The following is a 27,856-nucleotide window of genomic DNA, read 5'->3' on the forward strand; positions in this document are numbered from 1 at the left end:
ATGAGTTCGAAATTCATAATCGATAGTATGCTACCAAAGTATCATCAGCAGTTCCATCACCAACAACTGTTCACGAGCGCGAATCCCGGTACGATCCAGGCGTGTACCGCTGCGAGCAGTCCGGCGAGCGCGGCTGCGAGCCTAGAATCAAGCCTATCCGCGGCTGCGGTCGCGGCCGCGGCTGTAAATTACGCACAGCAACACAATTCGCCGAGTCCGACGGGCTCGAGCCCTCAACACTCGAGTAGTTCGGCCTCGACCTCGCCGGCGGCCCGCACCGCATCAAGCATGTATCCTTACGTTTCGGCCGCGGCCGCGCACCATCATCACCAGCAACAGCAAGCGGTCGCGGCGGCCGCGTTCGGTGCGACCTCCAGCATGGTACCTGGATTCGGTTCGAGCGCGGCCGCAGCCTCGAGCGCTGCCCTCGCCGCGGCAGCGGCTGTCGATGCCGCGACAGCAGGTGACAAATCTTGCCGATACACCGCTAGCCTTGCCGGCAATGTCGCACCCACATCGGCCGACCCGATGGTCAACTACACCCTCGGCCATCATCATCAAAACGGTGCTACTCCTGGTAGCCTCGTCTCTTCCGCCTCAGCTTCCTCCGCCGTCTCGGCCGCATCCGCATCTATGGCCGCGGCGGCACAATTCTATCACCAGGCTGCCGCGGCCTCGGCCGTTGTCGACCCTCTCACCTCCTGTCAGCAGCCTACCACCGGTCAGCCTGGTATTTCGGACATTCCTCGCTATCCCTGGATGTCCATCACTGGTGAGTACCTTACCTCTTTTTATCCTTAGATCTTCTATCTTCTACTATGTTTACATCTACTTTTTTACAATCTTGACTAATTGACTTTTCAAACGTATAAAATCGTAATCAAAATAAAATATAATCCATGTCTACCTCGTGACACGATGTTGTACGTTTCAAAGATAGCTTTGCTTCGCGACACTTTTTTTTTCTTCTCCATAATGAAACTTGGTAAATTCTAGCTCACGCTGAGGCGATAACTCCTATTGTTTAACGCGAAACTTATTCTGTTCGTGTCGTACATAATGCATTATCCGTGTACCACCTTCGACGATACTTCTTTGTTAATTTATTAGCTCGAACAAAGTGTCGATGTCGTGTTTTTGCGTCGCTAATGTTATTCGAGCGTGCACCTTTGTAAAGTCGTGCAAGAAATATGTCTTTTCTTATTCTTATCTATCATTGTTCTTTGAACATACTCTTAAAAGATAAACATTTTTACTGTTTAGAATATTTCACCCTTTTACTTAATTCAATCGATCCTGAAGTCGAATGTTATCGTCATTATATTTTTGAATATTCATTAAGCGATGGATAAATTTCTTCCCCCTAAAATTATCAAATTTATAACTCAGATTTGCAAACGCGATAACGCAACGCGTGCTCGCTAAGTCACGAATTTCGTAAGGTTCATTAATATTCCAAAATTATTCATCTTTCGCAAATATCAAATTATTTTCATATTTTTCTTCATAAAGAGACAAATGGTAATAATAGAACGTAAAGAGTAATTAAAACAGTATATGCCTACCTTTGAATATAATTCGATTGAGATTTAATCATAGTATTTAGCAAATTATTAGACAGAGTTTGTTTCCTGTTGCTGTCTTAAAATAGCGTAACGATTGGATGCTAATCTTTTGAATATTGTCTTGCCAATTGACCGTCCAATCATCAAATATATTCGCCTGATTATCCGTTTCGTGCCAAACATTTAAAAATTATCAACTATAATGATAATTATTTGATTACCGAATATAAACTTGTTGATAACAAACTCTCAGCGATAAAAAGATATTAATAAATTGATATTTCTGCTAATAGTTTTACATAAGTATTTTGCTTAACATTAACATGAATAAGCTTACTATATGAATAAAAGTACTCAGTTATTTGCATTCTAAACTCATTGGTATACAATTTTTGTGATTAGTATTCGTTTTTTTTTTTAAATTGTTTTCGTAATTAAATTAAATGCAATATTTTCATCTATCTCTCAATCGCTATTAATTATTATATTATTTATATATATGTGAGGTTTTGAATTGTTAAGAAGTATAGATATGAATGTGTGAATGGTATGAGTGTAGAGTGATTGAAAGAAATGAAAGAATGCATCCGGTCGAGACAAAGGAAGAGCGTTAGATAGGAATGTTAGTTTTAAGGTTAAATCATCTGGACTTGTCGCCTTTGTATAGCTACATCGAAGTCTCCCGAACGTTCTCGATAATGTGAAATAGCGGAAAAGCCTTTGGAATGATCGGGAAGTTTCCAGGGAGATGACGAGAAACAACGGGAGACGATGGAGGGGATGTAGGATATAAGTAGGCGATGGGTAGGACTGTGCGTGCTGTGTGCGTGTGCGTTTTTCTGAGAGTTTAATAAGAATTGAGGAGTGATAAGTGTAACGGGAGGTACGAAAGACAACGGGGAACGGCGAAGGATTACGATAAGCGACGACGAGTCGGATTCGGGTGTTCCTTGCGGTTGTTTTCGGACGTGGGGAGTTACACTTATTGTTAGCATTAGATCATTAGATTATAGATACTTACTATTCTATCTCTTAAAAACATTATACCTTGTTAAGTATTTATTAATAAATACTACTTTATTATTACCATTATAAATATATCTCATCACTATACGTAAATCTTACATATATATCGGTTGTAAATAACTTTATCATTTAAAAAATTTTTTTCAATATTTATCTTTATTCAAAAACAAAAGATAATTGCAAAAAATGAGATTATAATTACCCGATCAATTAAATACAAGATCGATTAAATAAAATAATCAACTATAATTTCATTGAATTTTAATTGCCATAATGTAGAGATATAGAGCGAAAAAGAAAACAATAAGAGAGGAAGAAAGAAAGGCGCAGAAAAAAATGTCATTGTCGTCGCGGTCGCGCCGGGGGCGTAATCCGATGCGGCTTAAATTGAATCGAGAGACAAAGAGGATTACGGGAGATGTGCTTTAGCAATGCCGATCCTTCCTTTAATCCTTCCCGCCCCGCCGCCTCAAATTATTGCGAGCTTTGTGCGTTTCACTGCTAAGAGTTTCCTAACTTTCTAATTGCATCTTGTTGGAGCAGCGAAACGTATGAGACGTCGAGAGCCCCCTTTTGTCCCACCTCACCCTTTCCCTATTCTTCTCTCTCTCACTTTATTCGCCTTTCTCTTACACTTGCATCTCTCTGTCGGCTTAAGTCTCTTAACTCTCAACGTTGTATATATCTATTTACTTATATACTTACATTTGTGTCTTATGAACGCGAGCATCCGCTAAAAAGTTCGACGAACGTGAATATCTCTCTTTCTCTCTTTTTCTCTTTTTAAGAATAAAGAAACCTTGACTTCCTTTAGCTTCATTTATCTTTATCTTTTTCTCTTTCTCTTTCTCTTTCTAATTCGAAAACGACACTCGCAGAATGTTCTGGGAACGTTGTCGCCTGATGAAAATATCGTAACATAATTTACAAGGATGTCGAGTCTTTTAATCAGCGGATGCTCACGACTTTCGAGTACGTCTCTATAATGATATTTTTGTTGTTTTGCAGATTGGATGAGTCCCTTTGACAGAGTCGTATGCGGTGAGTAAAGTTCCTTCCTCTTTTTATCTTAAGATCGCTCATATTTATTCCGCATTTCTCTCGTTAATTAGAATCGTAACGTAGTACGTTATACGACCGAGAAGATTCCGCTAAAAATATATTTGCAAGAGCTACCGGGTTTCAATAAAATTATACGTAGTATTCTTACGTATACACGTACTATGCCTACATACCTTCTTACCTATACTACATACTTATGTGCATATATACATACGTCGGAAATACGCGACAAAAGGGTTCTCAAACGATATCGTTATTAGGGAAAAGCTTACGAGGAGTCGCGTATAAGGATTTCTCTTCCTTGCGTAGGACGCCCTCATACAGTTACATATGGTAAGCATATTTTTCTTCCCTGATTTCTATTCACAGGGACTTACCCTCTATCTCGTTTTTTTTTCCAAACTTACATTACAAAAAATATTTTTTTTTAGTTCGAAGTTCAACGACGCGACGATGACAGTGTTTTTAACATACAATGCGTATCTAGTTAACAATGAAAAATTATGACTACATTTATTGATATAAAGTTATGATAATTAAATATCAACCTATGTTCAACGTATTTATTATAATAGTTTTTTAAATACATAATTAATCGAAATTTATGAAACACAAGTAGAAAACTAACAAGTACTTATTTACGTACCTGGTAACCATTTGCATTGTCTAATCTTTAGAGAAACGGAAAGGCTCGCCTACGTAACTACTACGTAATATATGTGGGATCTTTTGAACGCGTCAAGAGCAAGGTCATGGTTTGGGAACGTTCACGTGAGTCGTACTACCGGCCGCACGCGCGAAGTTGTATCCTATTCATTTATGATACTTGTGCATGCAAGAAGGACATGTATACGGCCAACTACACCTGTCGTCACTGTGATAATGTTGCTGGCGAATAATCCGGCGCCTATCTTTTATAGAGCCACTTATGGCCATACAATGGCGTAGTAAATAGCGATTAGATAAAATTAAAACTTCAAACACTTTTTATTTTATTATCTCGGTTTGTTTACGCTCACCGGTTAATAATTTCAAACGGACCTCGTACTCCCGGATTCCGAATCCATGGTCAAGCCTATCGTTCCTGTCGGAGGAGAAAGGCTTAGCCAATATTTTTCTTTCCTGCTCGATAATATTTACAAGATCACCAAAGCTAACACCGGCCGAGTTATATATGCACATATGTAAGTATCTATAGTATGTAAGTATGTATAGCATGTATGCATAGCATGCATATAGGTTCTACTGTATTCACAATTTCTCTCCTCTCTCAAAGATTATAATAACTCTTTATTTCTTTAATAATGAATTGCTAAATATTATTATCGTAATAGAATTTGTTTATACATATTTTTATTATAATGAATAAAATTAGATAGATAAATTTAAGTTTCTTAGAAAGTTAAGATAGATGTCCTAGATCAATGAGAGGAATTATTTATTATTCTCGAAAAAACAAATGTATTCTTCACGTAACGTACTTACTTACCAACATAAAACGTTTATGAAGGAAGAGTGAAAAAATTGTTAAGTGGAAATCTCACGAGCCCGTTTCGCTCGCTTTCAACGATGCGTTTATATTACTCGAGCCAAGCTTAGGGCCGAGTAGACTGTTAAAGAGAGGAAAGAAGTAGAGGGAAACGATGACGGCGTGACGAGGAGTGGGCGTAGATCGTGCTCATAAAATCATTACCTATCATCCTTTACACTTTTATGGAGCGAACCCGATCTTCGTTAGTCGTTCCAACGAGGCCGCAATGCGAAAACTCTACAATCTGACTTCTTTATAGTCGTTGAAAGAACGTAATCGAATTATACCGATTATTACATTACGGCCTCTTGAGAATTTTTCAGATTTGCCACTTTTAAAATACTTTAATTAATCCTTCTTCTTCTCTTTTACCCTTCGTTAATACTAATCATGCAAATGTATTTTCCCAAATCTATCAAATTTATAATAAACAATGAACATACAAACATGAAGATACATCAACAAAAAAGTATAATATATATATATTTATATCATTGGATAAATGTATACCTACCTAACCCTCGTGGTCGTAATTATCGACCACATGTCGATCCGTCATCGTGAAGAAACAATTTTCTAACCGGCCTCGAGAAATTGTAGTAGATATATCATTGATATGGCAAGTTATAACCGAAGGAAAAGTTTCCTTCGGGCGCACGTACGAACTGGGAAAGATGGGCCATCCATCCGGAATTCGTCCCACGAAGCGTACTTCGGACGAAATTGCAATAGGTGTCATACTTTTTGAGGAAATATTCGATGGCTCTTCTGATGCAGAGCAAAAGCGAGAGAGAAAGAGAGGAAAAGGAAAAGAAAGAGGGAGAAACGTAGTTGAAGCGACGGCGCTAAGAGTGACTATGGTGGAGGGAAAGAGAAAGAAGGGGTAGCATTGACGGAGGATGGGAAAGGTGGAGAAGAGGTCCAGGTAGGGGAGGAACAAGCAGGGACGATGAAATGGGATAATACCGACGCTGCAGGACGCGGCAGCCATCATCGAATGCTAATGAGGGGTTGCCGGCTCTCGGGGCGGAGGATTCAGCTCGTACAACGACGCAGCTTCGGTCTGATTATAAATTATACATTATCTCGCGCTAACCTTCTCTGTACACACCGAAATCCAACTAGGCGTACGCGTTCCGTTACTGTCGCGTGAACACCCCGTGACCAGCAACCCTGTTCTACCCTCTCGGAAAACTACGACAATCCTGAACTCATGAAAACGAGTTTTGTGATCGTTTCGACCGTCGACGCCTTTTTCCTCTGTTCTACCCGAAGATTCTTTCGTCTTTCTTCCTTCGTTTTTTTCTTCTTTTCTTTTCTTTTCTTTTTTTTTTAACGTTTCATTCTTTTCACCATTCCTTTCAAGATAATAAAAACCTTTCGACCTTAAACGACGTTAGTTTGATCTAACTCATAGAGAAAATTGTTGAGTATTTTGAAGGACGATGAAGAAGGGTGAAAAAGGGGTGTACGAGGGAGATGGGTAGAATTGGAGAACGGAATCGTGAAGAGATACGAAGGGTATGGCAACTCAGAAAGAAAAACGTAGAAAAAAAGAAAGTGTGAGTGTGTGTGTGTATGAGTGAGAGAGAGAGAGAGAGAGAGAGAAAGAGAGATAGATAGAGAGAGAGAGAATCGTGTTGTCACAGAGATTATTGAAACTGCAGTTTTATGGGCCTTAAAAGCAGTTTAATTGCCGTTATATAAGTGTTTATGCGCTGCTAGCTTTGGCCTCCGCCTGCGCCACCCCAAACGTTTATTTTATGGTCATACGGCGCAGCGCGTACCCCGTTTTGTCGCGTGCCGAAAGCATCATACCAGTCAAATCCCCAGGACGACCGGTCGATTCTAAACGTCACCGTACGTTTACACTTTCCTGCACCTCCTCGAAAAGGCCGCCTTACTTTTATCTCCTCTACCTTAAACCGGGCTTTTCAACGCAGCATCCTCTCTACGTAGGCAGTCTGCTATCGTTGAGAATCGCGTGCCCAACCGATCGCTGGGCCCCAACACATTTTATCGCTTCCCATTCGTGCTCCAATACGAACGGAACCGGAGTCCATGCTCGCTCCTGTAATTCCCGAAATTCGATATTAATGGACGTAAGTGCGAATTTAAGGAAGCGCTACCTATTCGACCTGAATATCTTTACTATCTTCGCCGACGGACGCAACGTTTTTATCCTTTCCTTACTAAAATCCAAATTTCCGAATGATTCGACTAGATTACGATGATGAAACGATAAAAATTAAATTGAAGTTCGTTATTATGTTTTCTTTTTTCTTTTTTTTTATTTACTTTTTTAATTTTACTCATTGTCATAATAGCAATATTCAAAAATATAGGTATTCTCTGATAAATTAGATTGATTTCAAAAAAAAAAATAAGAAGAAAAAAAAAGAATTAAGGCTTATGAACAGATATTAAATAAAATCAATTTGATATTTAACGTTAACTAATATCTATACACGAAACATATAAGTGTATGTCGCAATGTTCTCAGGGTCATGGTAAGTCTAACAGGGAATCGTTTTACTTCGAGGCACGTCCCGCTCGCGACGACAGAATCCACGAAAAAGTTTCTACGAGATGTTCGCATAAGTATGCAACCGATGTCCTTTACCTGCATAACGATAATATGCATATATGCAAACGGTCAAGAGAGAAGTATCGTGGACATTTGTATAGGGCACTCGTAGGAATGGCGCAACGACACGTGCAGCTGCATCTCGAGTTTCGTCGATAACATTACAAAATGGCTTAGGGGTCGTTCCACTTAAAAGCGTTTTCTCTCGTATTTCATAGGACACGAGATCGCTATTTTATATTTTTATCTATTTTCATTACGTTTATTTTATTATTACACCTCACGAAATATAATTTTCACTTTTCTACTTTTTTAACAAGAGACTAAAACTCGTATAAACGGCCTACAACGGGATGCTTCAATGAAACTTCAAAACTTTCTTTTTCCTTTTTTTTCTTTCTTCAAACACTTTCGTTTTTTTGTCTGTTTTTTTTTTTGTTCTTTTCAGTCTCTGGATACCAACAGCGAGGAAAAAAGAAACGATACCCTTTTACGAGAAAATAAATTTCGACTTTTTTAAGGAATAGCTGAGTTTTTTACCGAACTTTCATCCTATCTTTTTTGTCACGTATCTCGTCATGGCTGATGCCGAATAGTCGAAAGTCAAGTTTACCTGATCGAAGGATCGGAGCGTGTAAATCACCGATGCTTTTTTAGTATCTTGACAAAGTGAAAGTAAAGGCTTCGTTTGTTTGGCCATGTCTTTCTGAAAAATAAAAAAATGAAGAAAAACATTGGAATTTGTGTTTCTAGGTTTAGTTAAATCTCTGATGGGGGGAAAAAAGAAATTCAATGGGTTATATGAATTTTATCACAAAGATTTTAATAATTATCATATATACTATTTAATGTTAATAAAGAAATATCACGACTACTTTAAATATTAATTAAATTTTATTAAACGAATGAATATTTTTATTTGTTAACTTGAATTTCCGTTTAATTTGATAAGATCCTTATTTATCGGACAACGACATTCCTACAATGAAATTTCGTATTTAAAAACATTACATATAAATGGAACTATTACTCAAATAACTTTTAACGATTCCTATATCAATATACTTAGTATTTTAATTCATTAAGTAAGTTTTGCATCGTGTTCATTACTGTTACTGGCTTATCTTTTAAGCGCGATAAATAAATAGTAGATTCTTGGAAAAAAATATTTCACAGCGTATTTAAATAAATTCCTTTTGACTTGTATGCATTTATTTACGACATTATAAGTCGAAAGTAGTTTTTATCAAAAGCCATGAAATTAATAAAAAATAAAGGGAAGGAGAGAGAGAGAGTGAGAGAGAGAAAAAGAAATAGCATCGTCGTCCATCGGAAGTAATCGTTTGAGTTTTTTACGACGTGCCAGATTTACCGATATCCTCGTAAATTTCTACTAATGCCGTCGTATCGTTTCGCCGTATAAACAAAACGCATACCATCGATTGGTTGTTCTTTTTCTATTACCACACGATAAACTCATCTTATATTATTGATACATTTTAAGATGATGACGTAACGAGTGTAAATGGTGGCTTAACGAAGTAGTACAATTTTGAAGGAACTTTTAAGTATGAAAATAGAATACGATGTAAAAAAGGAAAGTAGTAAAATTAAAAAAAAAAATTACATTTCTTAATTAACCCGACGTACGTCTATAAAGAATGTTCTCAGCCGATCAAAGCGTATCGCGAAAGTACGTCGATAAAACGTATCGTTGACCGCTTCATCGTCTCGAGTATTTTTCAGAGAACCGTCAGATAGGATACCACTCAACGAACGTACGAACGACGAACGAACTATATATATATAATTTATGTTTGTCAAGCGTTAAAAGAAGTTAAATTTGTGGGCTTAATCTTTTGTTCTAGTAAGAAGCACGTGCGATCTTAGCCGAGAAGTAGTCTTTGTGGTCGTTTGAGTTTTAATTTAGAGAGGCAACCATTAACCTTAATGAACTGATTATTAGGGGAGCTTGACTAAGCGCTATATATAATGTATACGTAAATACATAGGTATGTAGTTATTTATTTAGGTAGATATAGAATAGTTGCCGACTCTTCCTAAAGCTTTGAAATATCGAAATGTACGTTTACACGGATGAGAAGCCTCCCATCTGTTTGCCTACGTACCCAGCTAATTATTGCCGGATGGTATAATTTATCGCAATTATACCATCACTTTTATCCCGGAATCTCGTTTCTCCTTTTTTATCGCATTGGATTCCATATAAGGTTAACCCGTTCTCCTCATTCGCGTTACCTTTACTTTTCGATCGAGCCTAAAGTCCTGTTCGTGTAGCCTTCGCTCTATTAATTTATTCGACTCGCCATTTCCCTCGGAAACATCGAATGGATCGTAAGATCTTTGCTGTTAAATTACGTTCGATACGCAATAAGTAGATAAGTATATGGGCGTTCGAAATCGCGGATTTCAATTAAAATAATCGATTATCCAAGTTGTGTAATGAACTAAATGAAATCTATCTGAAATAAGAACGAAGCACGTGCGAAACGCAATCGCAAATTCTTACATATTAGTCGAATACGTCTACTTTCTATGCTACTGTATTTAGTCCTATTATCCGAAGATCCTTATCAAAAGATTTTCATTAATTTGAAGTAATTCGATAAATCACTTAACCCAACACACGTGGGAACGTTTATTCTATAATCGTTAATATTAACTTAACTATTAATTGCAATTCTCTGTATACCATAAACGAATAACTTTTTACATTCTCCAATGTTCACTCAATCTACACAATGTTGCAACGTTAAAAAATTCAAATTTACATATCGTATATTGCTTACTTAATAACCTTATATAAATACGATATACTATTCTATACAATCTGATTTATTAAACGCTTCTTTCTTGAATTTTTAAGAAGAACTTGTATTCGAATACATTATATTGTTCTAAATGTTAATTAATATCGAATGCCAACTTTCATCTTCTTTTAAAATCTCGCTCGTGAAATTCAAATTAGAAGATCTGACTATTAGTTTCGGTCGTTCGTTAAGGAAAGAAAAAAAAAAGAATATAAAGTCAAATTGTACAGGAAGAAGTCAGATTTCTAAAACATATAACGAGTATCTACCCTCTCCTCTTACTCATGACGATTCGGACCATTCGCGTTTCCGGCTCGCTTTTGGCCCCTTTTAGCTAAAAGTTTCTCTTTCCCGTAACAAACATCTCGTTTCGGTGAGAGTTTTCAACAGATATTGTAGTCCTCCGGTCGGTTGTCGTTGCTGGCGTCAAACTTCTCTTCATCTCTATGCCGAAACTTTAGTTTACCGTAGTGTTTAAGAGAAAAATCGCCTTTTCTCTGTAGCGGAAGTTCGTCGTGGTAGAGTCGAGAATATCTAACCCTTGTCCCTCTACTCCCCTTCACTCACTCGCTCTTCTTTTTTTTTCTTTCTCTTTCTTTTTCTCTTTGTTCCTTTACCTCGTTCGTATTCGTCCAACGACGAATTCCAAAGGAAACTTTCTTAATGCAAAATGAAGACGATGCTCCTTTACATTTTATCTTGATAACCTATCCCTATCTATACCGTTGGGATAAAAGGATTAAAGCTGGAATATTTTTCGACTAGATTTCCTAACAATCTTCGGACTTTTCTTCATTACACTAACCTCGGCCAAAACTAATACTAAATGTAGAAGAGAAAAAAGACGCGTTTTTTCAACACAACAGCAATAATAACAGTAAGTCGGACTTCCTTGAACCGTTTCTACATCTTGTCATTCTCTCTCTCTCTCATGGATTTCAAGTTCATCGACGGCATTTCAAAGGGAAACGAGCACACGGGATGGTCGTTAAAATCGAACGATACGATGATGCGCCCAGCGGTGTCAGTTACACGCTCGATAAAGTTTTACGACGAGGACAGAACGATAGCGAGAAACGCCTGACGACTGACGAAGATCCGCGATTTCACGAATTTTCGAACCTAATAGATTCCTTATTTATTGCCAACATTTTTGTCTTTTGGTTGTCTCTAACAATCAAATTTATTAGTTAGAAACATTTAAAACGGTTAATTGAAGTTACCTAAATATTCTTCCAAAAAAAAGACAAACTGTAAAGTGTAGTGAAACTATTAAACAAAATTAGTTATGGTTATTATTTAAAAGAAATATTCTTACATACAGGATTTGTTCCCTTTTTAATATTTGCTGAATAATATAAATGATGGAATGATTTTCTATAGAGTAAAGAATAACGTGCATTCATGTTAGCCTTCTTATTATGACTGAATGTATGTATATACCTACTTACATGCTTATCGGATTTCGAGATAATGATTCGACCTTTGAAGTGTTTATCTATACTCTCTCTTCCTTTCCCTCTTTCTCTCTCTGCTTGCGTGTTATTCATAGACCTATAAGAAGAGAAGAAACAAAATATTCGTTAGAAATCATATGACGAAGAATCTCAATTCAAAAGTAAACATTTGTTTATCTTATCGAGTAACCAAAGACATAATACTTTTTCGGATCTTGAGCGGTAGCTTTGAATTCCTTTAATAATATCGATAACATTATAGCGATTATCTATCGTTGTAATATTAATATATAAAAAATCAGAATGGAATGATAATTAACCATTATTATTATTCCACAAAGATTTCTTTATTTTATTTTCTCGATTTTTCTATATTCACAATCAGTAATATCCATGTAAATGCATATGATAGCATTTAATGGGGATGGGGGTTAGTTCTGACAATGAAAGACGATTTAATAATAAAAGAGGATAGAGAAAAGATACAATTTTTCCTACTGATCAAAGAGACAAAAGAACGTGTTACAGAAGCATAGTGCTGACATATGGAACGACGTTGACTGTGCTGAGAAAAGGTAGGAAAAGGTTGCCGGCAACTCGAGCATTGCTCGCTCGAAGGCACTCGGTTTGAATCGTGGCCACGTTCGACTGAAACTCAACTCGCGCGATTATTCTCTTTCTCTCTCTTTCTGCTATCCTCTACATGACTGTGTTACTCTACGTCTCTACGACATTGTGGCACGGCAGTGTAGTAGAGAACGACCCCCTGGCGAGCACTATCGTAACAAATGTGGCCGTTTGCATAACACGACGACGAGCAATTCGGGCAGGTTTGACGGTGCGCGATATAGACCTTTAGCCATAGCATGTAAAGAGAAAGCAAGCGATAGAGAAAAAGAGAAAGAGAGAAAGAGAGAGAGGTCAGAGTTAAAAGGGAAGAGAAGAGAGAGAAAGAGAGAGAGAGGGAGAGACGAAGGCGGGTCGTGGTCGAGGTACAAGAAGAGGGTTCGAAGGTAGATAGTAGGGTGGTTCGTTCTCCCAGAGGGCTTCTGTATAATCTATGCTCCAAGATAGCCAATACCGAATAGGGAGCTGCATCCTTCCTTCTCTTGCTCTCTTTGTCTCTCTAGTTCTCTTTCTCTTTCTCTTCTCGTACAAGCCAGCCGCATTTCGAATTGGTTGGAACAAAGTGTGCGCTTGACGTTTACCGAACTTTCCTTTCTATTCGCAGCTTCGATTTCATTGCCGACTCTTCGTTTTAACCGTTCAACGGTGGGAACAGTTCATCGATACTTCGAGATCTGGGAATAGAAAGATACCAATGATCGAGAATACAGATCGTATCTTTGTTTCGAGAGTAATGAGATAGATAGCTTAATGATCTAACTTTAAAGAGTTAGATGTTTGGAGAACTCGCTAATTAGTCATTCGAACGATTTATGTCTATGTTTATTGCGAATAAAGCGTATTGGGTTTCATGTACGCGCTTACAGTTCGCTTTCAAAGTATATTTATACTTCGTATCGCATTCTACGCTTAGATCAGCATTGCGTATTGTACAGTGACATCTTTATCCGCATTCGGTAATGACATTTTATGGATCATAGCTCGATTCTCTTTCTCTCTCTCTCTTTCTCTCTCTTCTTTTCACTTGTATTTCTATTGCCGTCTTCGACATTTTCCTATCATATTCTATATCTTCTTATTACAACACCTTACAAGGACATCTCGCAATTAACCCGCATCAAGTATAACTCGAATTACCGACGGCCCGCATTGTCCTTTCAGTGTGCATTATTGTCCTACTAGTGAAAAGGGTTAACTTCTTGATATGTTCGTTATCTTTTTGACAAATTCTTTACGATCCTGTTCATCGCAATTGCACCAACATGTAAACAATAGAAAAACAACACAATAGAACTTATTGTCCGATTATGCAAAAACACTGGTGCAGCTACGTTTCTTCGAATTAAAGAAAATAAAGGCACGGTAAATATAATAGAAACGAATTAGCTAACTCTAGTCAGAAGGAAAGGGTCACGTAAGTCCATTGAGCGAAATCTAAAAGCACGATACGAGGCTACTTCGAAGCGACGAACCGTTTTACAAGATATTGACCCTTCTACAAGGTCTATAACGAAAGAGTCGTAAGGGAACAAATTCGACAAATTATTTCGACGTCAAGAAAGTGGTCTGAAGAATATTGCTATCCTTTTTTTTTTTTATCTATTTTCTTATATCCTTTCGAGTTTATTTTCCCATTTATACGATCATTAAACTTGATCTATAATGGAAAAAACTAATTCTTTTTTTATTTCAAAGTAAAGAACGAATAATACTGTCAGTCTATTATGAATTTAGTTATTTACAACTGTTTATAATAATTTTTAAAATAAATCCACACTATTTGCTTATACGTTCTCGTTATTTTGTCTCTCTTTTATTCGATGGAAAACAAAATCGGTTGGATCGAAGCAAAGAAACGATCTTCAATGTCTACACCAAATCCGAGATGGTAAAAGAGGAGGAGTAACACTGCGAGGAACGTATATACGCATATACATATAGTTGGCGAGCGATCTGGTCTGAATATCAGGCAGGTACGTTGCTGTGCTCTTTCACGGTATACCCCTGATACAGCTTATCACGACTTTTATCCCTCGATAAAAACTAAAGGCCCCATTTCCAGCTTTTGTACTGCCCGCGGCTCTACTGGAAGGTATTGCGCCTGCTTCTCCCGCGTACACCTCTACGTACTTACGTGCATAGCCAACCGGTAGCTTCCTTTTCTCTCTCTCTCTCTCTTTCTCTTTTTCTCTCTTTGTATATATACGTATATACATATATACATATATATAGAAAAAGAGAGAGAGAAATAGAGAAAAAGAAAGAGACACATTTTCTAGCTGTGCACGGCAAATACGATAACTGGCAAGGTTCTATGTAGACTACGTGGGCTCGTGTCTCGCGAAGGAGAAAAACATGGAAACGTTCCGATGGTATGTACGACGAGCCTCGGTTTATTCGTGTTAGAGTCCGTTGTACGGAGTTGATCCTATACCCCTCAACTGTAACGTTCAGTAGTAGTAGTAGTGATTGTAGTGGTGGTGGTGGTTGCCGGGTGATCGAGGACATTGGTGGGGGTGCCAAGTCATAACGACGAGGTCGGGAGGATGGTGGAATCGTTACCGGAGCCTGCGAACGAGAGCGCATGTGCGCTCTATTCCCTTCTGCTGAGCGCATTGCATCCAAGGGAGCAGCCATGAAGGAACGAGGATGTGGAGTTCGGAGGGCTTGCTTGCTAGCTGGCTGGCTGGCTTGCTGGCTTGCTGGCTGGCTGGCTTTCTGGCTGGATAGCTGGCTGGCTGGCTGGCTGACTGGTTTGAAAGTGGGGGTAAACCCCGTGGGAGTTCTTCTATCTTACTGCTTTTATTATACGTGTGTTTGCTTAACGACTCTTCCTTCTTGGTGTATGGACCGTGTAGTCAGCTAGTTGCTCCATGACCGCCCGTAGATCGCCCTTTTACGAGATGCCTTTGAATCCAAGATTCTTGACGATTTGATAATGATACATAGTCAATTCATTATCGAATACAAACTCATTTACTTTGGTTACTCCTTCGTTAACAATTCTCTTATTCGTTCAATCGTAATTTTCGATCGACTTTCTACGTGTATAATACAATTGATTATTTTATTTTTTAATACTAATTACAAGTATCGTCGAGAAAATTCAGTAAAATGATTTAATTACAAGATTATGGAGAGTTAAAAATTAATTTATATTTTGTATTTTTTTCTCAAAGGAATTCTTCGAATAATTCTTCGTGGTAATAAGAGAGCCGAAAATCTACAAACTTTCTGTATCGAGTTACAGGAATTAATCAGTGTCTGGTGCACGACCACAAAAGATAAGATTATGATCTCACGAAAATATTCATTTATATATACTGTATCCTCTTGGAAATAAATAGTGTTTCTTCGTTGTGATACGCGCATTTCATGGAAACGCAAAATTATCAGGGATTATTTTTCGTTGGCACTGTCTCTTTCACTGTCTCTCTGTCTTTCTTTCTCCCACTCTCTTTCTTTTTCTCTCTCTCTCTCTCTCTTTCGGAGTTTATTTATATGATACGAAGGTTTTAAACATGTTGTGCTCGCCTTGAACTCAACAGAGATATTATAAGCCATCAGGCAGAATGAACTTAGTAGACCTTGCATTATTGTTTAAATGTGCTCAAATAATGTGTCGAGGGAGAAGGGAGGTAACACGATACGGTGGACCATCTAAACTGGGCAACTAGACTATTAGAATAGTAAGAGTAAAGTCCTCGTTTATCTTTTTCAAGCGTCCCACAAATATAATATTGTCTTTCAACAAATTTACATAACGTATCGAAAATTCTCTTAAATTTTCAATAATTCAGGTAAATTATAGGAACAATATTTTTTGTACTTATTTTTTATTTTATTGTAACACTTATCCATAATCTATTTACCTTCTCTTTCCATTAGATTTACAGTTATTGTTTCTGACGTTAAGTATCGCGTAAACGCGTAGGATAATATGTTATGCGAAAGAACATAGGAAGTTCTTAGGTAGCCGAAGGCACGTCTACAGAGATCTCAATCACATTGTTCAACGATATAAGGCGATGCTATTATGATTGTCACGATTTGATGGAGCGGTAATGGCTTGGCCAATATGTACATTCTTACCGAGGGTTCGCCATATATTATGTATATGCCTATCTATATGTCTTTGTGCATATATGTGAATACGACACACGTAGGGAAGAAAGAAGAATGCATTACAAACACATTTTAGGCACTTCCATGGTACAGGTTAAACATCTCAGAGTTGTAAAGTCCATTGACGCAACGTCTTGAGTCGTCCAGCTCGTACTTGCTGGTGTTCTTAAAAAAAGGTGAAAAGCAAGAGAAAAGAAGAGAAAAGAGGAGAAAGAGAGAGAGAAAGAGAGAAAAGAAGAAAAAAAGATTAAAAGGAGAAAGGGTGCGTAACACGTTCTAATATCGTAAAACCGCAACGTGCTCCGATTAAACATTATCTCGAGAGTCCAATGTTTCTCACTAGGAAGATAGACACATCCCAACGATATAAACTCTCAACCGGATAAAATCTTATCACAGCTCAATGATTTCTTTCAATAACCGACTCCTCACAATTTTCTCAAGAGCCAAACGGAACCGCAATATCGACTTAAAGCAACCATTCAAGTTGACAATTCTCTCGCTAACTCGAAGCATTTGATCGAGACGGCCGATAAAATAGGAACGTTAACAGATAACGATGTTCCTAAGGCGCATTTGATTCGCTTAAATGCGCGTATCATTTAAATAAAATATTCTAAAACAAGGTAGGATCCTGTTAGCAACTAATGAGTAATAATCTTCTTGATCCTGCGTATTCTCCATGAGACGTCACGTGCTACTTTACGGAAAGGTATTTTTCGGAAGCTGTAGTCACTATCGTAGTCTTACGTCGGATGTTCTAAATTGTAGGAGTACGACTTTTATTAGCGGAAAGAGACACCATGGCATTTGCATGTAATGGCGACGCAATGGGTGGGAGTGAGGACGAGGGTGGTTGGCACGATGGAAAATATGAGGGTTGAAAAGGGACATCGAAGAGGGGATCGAAGGTGGTTCGTAATTAGACTCTTAAAGGTTCTACAGGGAGCTTGCGTTCCCATCCGTTGTATTGTAAAGGAGAAGGGAGAATTTTTCGAAGGGTGCCTTTCGTTTTGCGAATACGTAACAGCCGCCTCCATCTTCAACATTTTCGATGTAGGGTGACGTTACCTACATGTCGTTCTTTATTATAAAATGAAAATTTAATTCGGTACCGGAGCATCATCCCCTTCACGATGAAATCGTGAGACGAGATTACATGTATTTTAGTACTGGCAGAGCGCCATACTGGGAGGTACTTATTTTATTTTTGAAAATCGCCCCCGCGGCTATAGCCACTCAACTCTCGATATTTCTTCTTAGACATTGGCATAATTAGCGCACCAAGGGTCTTTGATATTTCATAAAGGTTTGTGCCTTCAAAATTCTGTTAGTGAGAATATTAACATCCGTATGAGCAAATGAACATGAACAATCATTAAAGATGGAAAGCAAGAGGAGTAACGTGCTAGCAACGACGGCGGTCTGCCGTCGAGAAGAAGATCCTATCGAGAAGATATTTTTCGTTTGGAGAAACAATATCGTCGCTACTATCTTTCTCTTTTTTTCTTTCTTTCATTCTCGTTTTTTTTCTCTTCCTTGACCCATCCGGTGTACTCTTATAAATTTCACCGGCGGCTTTACAATTTTGTGGAAGATTAGAGCCACCATCCAGAGAAATAACTACACGTTCAGTCGACGAACACGAATACACCTACACGTATATAAAAGAGAGGACGCCATAGCCAGCATCTGGGCGAGATCCGATCCTCCTGCGTGCGCGCGGACGCACCTCGAAACAAGCAGGACGCTTGTGTTTCGTAGGTGTAAGGTGTGTGCGTAGTGTGTATGGCAGATACACGGCAGATAATGGGAGGTGCCCTTATGGATGGCGTTTGGGTTCCACCGGGAACAATGGAGCCTACTCTCCTCCCTCTCCATCCATCCTTGTCGGAATCCTTTATTACTAGTCGCTATATATATACTTATACACGAACGGGATATCCTCATATATATTGTATATGCGTGTGTGCGCATGTATATGCATATACTTATATATCTATACATATATATCTATAGTATAGATCTGGAGTCGGGAACGTACCTGTACACCCCACGCGAGACCATGGAACGAGCTGTCCAACCAATCAGGATTTAAGTCTATTGCGAACGTGATGAACCGCTGCAGCTAAACGTATATACATACGCACACTAGGTTGCGTGCGTGTGCACCTGTTTCATTTAATCGCAAAAGATAGAAACGATTAAGAGTCGACGCAGGATAAATCGATTTTAATTTTCCTACTAGCCAACTAGTTAGGCTACTAGCTAGTTCTATTCTTTTCTAATTCTCTTCTTCTTCTTCTTCTTCGTGTCAGTCGTCATTAGAACGGTTTATGGCACGTTACTTTTTTTTTACGTCTACTTAGGTAGATATTTAAAAAGTTTACGATTATTCCTCCTATTAAGAAATGATTTCTTTTCACTTTACGATCATTGTTGATTAAAGTTTCATTAGTGTCTCAATCAAGAAATTCATGGAACGTTTCGTATAAATATTGCAATTCCACGAACGACGAAGACAAATGACGTCCAGTTTTTGGAATACTTTTTCTTTCTTCCACCCACTAACATAATACATAGCTCTCTCCGTCTTTGTCCGTTCGTGGTGTCCTCGCTGTTGGAGTTTCGCCGATATTCATTCGTAAATATCTCAAAACGGCTTAATTTCGCGGTTCGCCGGTCGAATAAAATTTCCAGTCGGTGAAAAATGTTGAGAGTTTTGTCAAAGAGGGAGAAAGAGGATGTGGAGTAAGAAAGAGAGAGAGAGAAAAAAAAAGAGTGAAAGAGTAGGAGGTAAAAGGAAATAGAGAAAAAAGAGAGAAGGAAACAGCATCCTCGATCGTCATCCATGAACTCTCTCTTCTTTTTTTCTTCTTCTTCTTCTTCTTCTTGTGATAAGAAGTGGGGAAGAATCTTTGTATTACTCGTTTCACTAACATTTGCTTCCTTTTTTCTTACTTCTTTCTTTATGTATAATACTAATATATTTTATAATGAAATAATTTTTATAAATAAATATGCGGGTGTGTTTCTAAATAGAAGAAAAATGTTTTTGACGATAACTCTTAAATTCGGTTCGCGTAGATGATTTATGAAACTAATCCTTATACTTTTCTAATCCCAGTTGGTCCAGGCAACTAAAGCCGAATTGCATTAATGCAAAAGGGTAGCGAATAAAGTTGCCAGTTTCGAATGTAGAAAATCTGTGAGACCTCCTGCTTGAAAATACGCTGACTGATTTTTATCGTAAAATTAATGCGAATATTAAGTATTCCGGCAAAAAACACTGGCATAGGAAAGAAAGAGAAATTAATATTCGAACGATTAAGATGATGTTTCGCGAATCGAATGGAATTGTTCCGTTTGTATAGCGAATTACTTACGTTTCCCATCTCACGTCGCTTAATCATTTGTTTATTAGTCTGGTTACCTCTTGTAATTATTTTTTAACGAGATGTCGACGAGCACGCATCCTTCCTTGGCGTGAAACACTCATTCGGTTTAATAAACGTAACTTTAATTAATTGCTTCAAGGGAAATGTAATTATTATTAATTAGTGTATTAAACATAAATTTAACCGCGTTTATTATTTTCTCCCGCTTTGTGATGAAAATTTATTAACAAGAACCCAACATAAGTAAACAATAAATTGACTTAAAACAGATCTATTATTAATTTTCAATTAATTTTTCCGTCGATAGAAAAATATTTCGTTCGATATTCTATTATCAAACGACGACAATGTTCTCGATATTATCGAACTAAAGTTATTTAATAATAGTTTTATCTCTTTTACGGGTAATTATTGTAAACCGGCAAGGAATTGCGATTAAATCTACTCGACTAATTTGAATAAGATGCTTCAACGCTATAATTACGCTAACTTATACACTTAGTTAAGTAATTTTACATCGAAATCGTGTTCCGACGAATCGAATGGAGTGTGCAAACTCCTCAAGGTTGCTGTTTAATCTCTCTCCTTCTCTCTCTTTCTCTCTTTCGCTTTGTATTAGATAAGTAAGTATGACAGATTTTGTTTTTCCTCCGAACCGAGTTTGGTCCGCATAAAATACATCGCTTTACGAACCTGTACTGAAGATAATTAGAAAATACTACACCTACGGAAATTCGAGATTCTGTAAATAGATAGCTGGTGTGTCGATCCGTAGTCTCTTCGACGAGTTTATTCCATAGAGTTCTATTTGGCATCTGGAAAGAGAAAAGAAACGTAAAAAATTATTACAGCTTTGCGTTATAGCGTGTGCTAGTCAAAATCATGTAGATGTAAAAGAACACACACGTATTACTCATACGTATCTAAGTTATATATTGACGTTTGTGTGTAAAATGTATTATGGCGGCGCTAGCACGCAGCCGTATAAATCTTCCTTATAGCGAGATAGGATTACGCGTTTGGTATGAGCTGTATGTTTTGTAGCTCTTTGCGTACGTATGGACAGCAGTCATTGACGCTCTAGCGCCGTCTGGTAGCTCTCAAGTTGCACGTAATATATATTTACGTAGCATCATGTATAAATTATGTATGTATGTACGACTCACGACACTTGGGACAACGCCTGGTACAGAACGTTACCATTCCTTTTGATCATCTTATGTTAGATGGAACGAGCCACCCAACTTTAATGCTCATAGAAGAAAGTATCAAGTCGTGCCAATCTCGGTTTATAAACATCTTCTTTAGATCATGCCTATCATTTTATTCGTACGAACGATACGACATTGATTAAGTCATATCTGTTTAAAAATCCAATCGTAATCGATCGATGTCTTATACATTACTAAAAATGAGATGTAAAATTGATATATAAACAACAACTCGTTTTTAAGGAGATTCGTGACATCAGACAATTCAATTGCTCCCGAGAAGTCACAAAGAACGCTTTGTGTGTTGAAATCGCGTTATTGTTTTTAACCACGTTTCTCCACACATGGAAAAACCGAAATCGCGGAAGAGACGAGTACCAGGCACGTGGTTGACATTTAATCGCTTCTTTAGATTTACGACAACCTGGCACCACTGTTGGTTTAGTAGAATGCTCCCGCGCACACACGTATATATGAATATTATACATACATGCTCATGAAGAGTCTACCTATCTCTTTCTCTGTCTCTTATAAGTATTTACCTTACTTACTCTGATAGCCGCAGCTATTCCGGCTGGCTCGAAACAAACGACTGTCCAGTCTCTACTTGAACCGACTGCCACTTATCCCTGTTTCCTCTACGAATTCCCCTACTCAACTTTACTACTCGCAAAATATCACAAACTTACCTCTCGGAATGTCACTTATCCGAAAGATGTAAGTTCAAAGATATAATATAATAAGATTAACCGTTTGAAAATTAGTACGATTCTTACTCTTAAATTTATATCGATCGAAATTGCGTTTTGTTGTATCGCCAACGAATGTCCATTCAACTTTAATACACTGATGTAAGAAAATATATCTAAAATTTGTAATGTTACCGTAATATAAAGAAAAAGAAAAAAGAAAAAATATAGTAGATACGCAGAATCTAAAAGTGCTGTATGCTTTCCAGTTCGGTGCAATTGATATTTATCAAAATCCATAAAACAAAATTATAAATTTGATAGTGAGCAACGAGCTATTATTATTTATTTCTTACTCGTGCAACATTCTCGATAAAATGGAAATAATATTAATACTGATTAAGAATCGAACTCAAGATCTTAAATAACAATAAATTTCAAATATTCATGAAGAATATATTTCGACGTTCAGCGATCGATGTATAAATTCGTGAGAGAGATGAGAACACGATGGTCGAACTGACGCTGACGTTAACCATCGAGAAAGCGATTTATCGGCACTCCGTTTATCAGGCGTAGGGTGGCACAGAAAATCGATGTTACGTAGCTAAGTAACTGGAACGCGAAGACGGCGTAGGGGGTGTGTCCTCGAGGGAGAACGTCCAACCCTACGTCTTTTCTCCTGCCTGTTGGTCGAAAAAAAAATTATCCTTTAATATCTCTCTACTACCTATTATTTCATTCGATAAAAAATATATAAATCTTTTTGTTCTAGCAAAAAATGATATCAATCTCATAAATTAATTTGAGCAAAATACGTTTTACAATGAAAAATCAAATGAAATCAATTAATCTCGATAACCAGATCGCAGCCAGTTGATCGTTTCAAAGTGAAGATTAAGAAATTTTGAATAATAAGAAAGAAATATCTAATGGTTTTTGAAAAGAGAGAGAGAGAGAGATAGAAATAATGGAATGCGAGTGGTCGAGGAGGGTGGCAACGCGGTCGAACAAACTTCCTCAATATCCTCGTCTACTCCGCGAGAGCGTGCATGCCGCGTGTGGCGAGCGAAGCAGATATTAAACTTAATATACGGCCGCAATTAGGCGCAGGCCTTCGCCCTCCACAGTTACACGCTCTCCTTCTCTTATACTCGTTCGGTTTCTCCTTGTGCGTTTGTGTTTACCACTGCGCAAGTGCTGCTTTATTCGGTGTGCGTGTTCGCACAAATGCACGGCAACTGCGTCACCTTTATACACACACACACACACACACACGCGCGCGCGCATACGCATAAATATAATATATATATTTGTATGTAAATGTGTACATATACACACATACACATTTAACGTTATTTCTTTCTGTCTTAAATCATTCGATCGAATGTCGGGCTAATTAGCCGCGAGAACGTTCTCAGTAGTGGTGCTTAATTGGATCTACGTTTTGAGAGTGGCATGATAGTGACAAAAGTCTTTTCGATCCGATGAAGAAAAAATTCCACGAGAAGAACTCGATCGTCTGAACGAACGATCGTTAACGAGTCTTCGGAGCAGCAACACGGCACTTCATTATTAGAAGGGAAGACAATAATACGCAAAGACTTTTATTTATGTCGGCCGATAAGGAATGAGAAAGAAACTAGAGAAACAAAAGAAAAGAAAAACCGTGTCGATCGGTGCACGATAATTAACGAACCTTGACCAATCAAGCCGTAACGATACAACGCTCGTTAACGTCGCCCGGATCTTCATTACTATAAACGAATAGATAAAAAAAAAAACTTTCAAAAGATAGAAAGAGAAAGGCTATACGTTCGATGACCGAGCTTTTCTCTCTTTTTCTCGAATATCTTATCAATTAACTCGCGATTCAAGTCTTCTTGGACGTCGTTTTTGAAGCTAATGATTCCTGTTTGTCTCTGCTTCGTTTCTCTATATCAAATCGCTGAGAGTACAGCGCAAAACGAATAAATATGAATTATGATAATAAGCAAACGTCGATTGAATCGGATCAAGTTTCAAAATTGATAGTTCATGAATGGAGTTAATTATATCCGTATTTTTCTCTTTCGATTTCAATCTTTTTAAAAAAAATAAATTTTTTATAATTATTTGTTCTTTGTAAAATGTCATTTTAAGCTCATTGGAATATAATTTCATAAATAACCAATCTATATGCAATAAAATATATTTTTGAAAAGAAAAATCGACATATTTCAAAAGCATTAGTCTTTTTATCTCGTAGAGATGCTTAATATTTAATGCTTGTGGCGGCACTTCGTCAATGGCCGCCAACGGATATTTATGGCGAATGAAATAGCCGCAATCAGGTTCACCGGTTTTCGTAGACCGACGAGAACTCTAGACTGGAAAAGAAGAAGAAGAAGAAAAAGAAGAAGAAGAAGAACATGAGAAGTGAGAGCGAGAAAGAATGAAAAGGTTGAAAGAGAGAGAGAGGGAGAGAGCGAGAGAGGGACAGACAGACAGACAGAGAAAGAGAGAAAGGAATAGAAGAAGAGAGGAAGGGATGGAGGGAGGGAAAGCTGCAACGAAGGGTTTTCGAGCTCTGCCTTGACTCGCCCCTGCGTGATGTGCCGCCAACAGGATGGAATGGTTCCCCTTCGGTTGCCAAGGTAACGTATGGCGCACCCTTCGAGTTTCGACTACCACCTCGTGGTGCTGCAGCGCTCCGTTTTTATGCTTCGTGTGCTTATGTGTGCGTAGGTGTATATGTGTGTGTATGTCGAGATCGTGCGCACGTTCCCCTCGAAAAAGCACATACCGACGCACGCGTCAGAGTTTGTGCGAGTCTACACGTATAGACACATATACACACATATGCACCTTCGTAAGTAATACATGTATATGCACACATGTACTCTGTCTCTTTCTCTCGTATTCTCTTTCGCTCTTCGTGGACCACATTGCTGTGAACGGCCATGCTGAATTCAATATCAGCATTCTCTGCATTCTCTCGGAATTTTCTCCTTGGCACTGAACGATATGTGCTTGATGGTTTAACCTGCATCAAGATCCGCGTTCGGTTCTCACCATCGAAGGCTTCCTCGCCGAGAGGAAGGATCCATCGAAGGTACCGAGGGAACTCCGAGAATTCACCTTTTCCAGAGTAGTATCGAGTTTATTTTTCTTTTTAAAATAACGATCGCTCGTAAGAACTCCGATTTTGCCTTTTTTTCCTTCCTCTTTTGCGAATCTTCCACGAATACGTAATTTGATTTTATGTGACATTATGAAAGCTTTGCCGCAGCGATTTTTATAATGCTTAAATATTAAACTATACTTCGGGATACACGGTATCACTCGTTCGTTAAATTTTTATGTTATATTTAACATAATCGATTTAAATGTTACGATATCAATTTGATATAAATTGATTACTATTTGTGTTGTTAAATGTGGGTATTATAATGATATTATCTATGTAATCAATTTTCGGTGTTAATAAATCACTGAAGGCGTTTTGAATAAAAGCCTAAGGATATATCGTTTTATATTGTTATCATATTTCGTGCAATAAAATCTTCCCGTTGATTTATTAGCCATTCTTTATATTGTACGTGCGAAGAAACGTACGCCGACTTACAAATTAATTGGCTTTTATCGAAGATGCATCTTTTAAAAGCGTGTTTGTAATACGAGGAATGCCAAGAGAGAAGGAATAGAGGTTTATTATTTAAAATATTGGATTTAAATGACGTGTTTCGACCGACGCATAAGTTCTAACGTTTCTCGCTTTGAAAATCCTGCATATTTTATTTCAAAGTGCGTTAAAAAGTTAAGGTTACGAGAAAATATTTTCTGTCTCTATGACACGTTCTTATCTTCTATCGTTGTGATATGCATTGAAATTGATCTCCAAAAAAATTGAATTGATCTTTGAAAAATAGAAGAAGATAGGAAGAGAGAGAGAGAGAGAGAGAGAGAGAGAGAGAGAGAGAGTAAAATGAAATAATAAAAAATACTTATCACGACAGGAAGGATCTGTCAGTCTGGTTGACTTATTCGTTCAGTAACAACTCTCATCGTCGCTACTCTAATATTCCATTATCGTTGAAAATTTATAAGTCCATTAAAAAGAGAATTCACGTTGCGTTCATTCTACCTTCGTAAAAATTTACGATATCTCACATTTTCACACCGGTGTCATGGGATACTCGAATGTTTATTTCGAATTGTATGTGATTCGAATACTGATCGATATGATAATTGGTGTCGTTGTTCGTTTCTTCCTGCGATTACTTCAATCGATCGTTTATTTATGACTGCATTATGAGAGTATTTTAAGATAAGAATGCGGAAAAAGGAAGAAGTAAGCTTTCTCTGCTATCTATTGTAATAAAATTTATTAGAATTATTGTATTCCTTCATTTTTTATTAACTGAAACAATAAACAAATATTTTTTCTTGACTCACAAACCCTAACAGCAAGATTCAAGGACATTCACAGTTTTAACTTTTTTAGGTAAAAATGCAGGTGAGATGTAGGCGTCAGGTATACTGAATTACGCGCTTGAATTTCGATGACTATTCAAACACCATAAAAAACTCAGAATCGTTTTGTTCGGCAAGACTGCGTTTATAACCTTGACTTTCTCTCGGGAAGTTAGATTACGAAAAAAAAGGACATCTTTTTGAAAAGGGTTTTGACTTCCTCTACGACAATGGAAGAGAACTCAGGAATCGGACTTTCTTTTTTTTTTTTAGGATTCTTTCACAGTTTTTTAGCTACATTCTTCCTACCCCTGCAATAAAGACACCACTCGGAGATAACATTTTTTTCTTTTTTCTTGTTTCTCTCTTACGAAGAGAAAGCTAAGAAGGAGAGAGTTAAGATTTGTGACTGACATCAGAATGACGATAGTGATGATGGTGGTAGTGGTGGTGGTGGTGGTGGTGGTGGTGGTGACGGTCAGTCAAGAAAGAAAAGTCGCAAACTTTCCTGATGGGAGATACGCGGGGAGATCCATGAGATTTCTCGTGCGACGCGTTTATGGCGGTCTTTGTTCTGTAATTCCTTGTTCAAAGATAAGTCGAGTCGACTTGGCGTAACGTACCACAGAACATTTTTTTTTATTGCAATTTTGGAAAAAGAGAAAAAAAGAAAAACAAACAAAAAAGAGAGAAAATGAAATGACGGAAAAACGAGCGAATAGAATGTAAATAAAATCAAATGCGGAATAAATGGAATGATTCGAGAACATATATAAAAAAAATTAAAGACGACCGTTCTTATTATTTTCCAGGTCCAAACGGTTGTCCGAGGCGTCGTGGAAGACAAACGTACACGCGATTTCAAACGTTGGAATTGGAAAAGGAGTTTCACTTCAACCACTACCTAACGCGACGGCGGCGAATAGAAATCGCGCATGCCCTATGCCTGACGGAGCGGCAGATCAAGATTTGGTTCCAGAATCGCAGAATGAAGCTGAAGAAGGAGTTGAGGGCGGTAAAGGAGATCAACGAGCAGGCGAGACGAGAACGAGAGGAACAAGACATGATGAAGAAACAGCAGGCTGAGAAACAGGCGAAGATGCAGCAGGAGCAACAAAATGCAGCACTTCAGCATCAGCAACAACATCATGTAAGCGGTCTGGACAAGTCGCAGAGCGATCTACTGAAGGCGGTTAGTAAGGTGCCGACATAGGAGACCTTGCTGAACCGACTCTCTTTCTTTTAAAGGAAGAAACTAGAGACTGAAGCGACCTGGACGGATACGCCTACGA

At 37.9% G+C, this 27,856-nt stretch overlaps 1 protein-coding gene across 1 annotated transcript; it reads left to right on the plus strand.

Moving 5' to 3' along the window:
- Positions 1-27,777, plus strand: LOC122516257 (homeobox protein abdominal-A homolog). Its single transcript, XM_043633933.1, has 3 exons — positions 1-772; positions 3,600-3,632; positions 27,377-27,777. Exons 1-3 carry the CDS (start codon positions 1-3, stop codon positions 27,775-27,777), a joined length of 1,206 nt encoding a protein of 401 aa, XP_043489868.1.
- The last annotated feature ends 79 nt before the right edge of the window (positions 27,778-27,856 follow it).

Source organism: Polistes fuscatus, unplaced genomic scaffold (assembly GCF_010416935.1).
Source record: "Polistes fuscatus isolate 324 unplaced genomic scaffold, CU_Pfus_HIC Scaffold2, whole genome shotgun sequence".
Taxonomy (NCBI): Eukaryota; Metazoa; Arthropoda; class Insecta; order Hymenoptera; family Vespidae; genus Polistes; species Polistes fuscatus.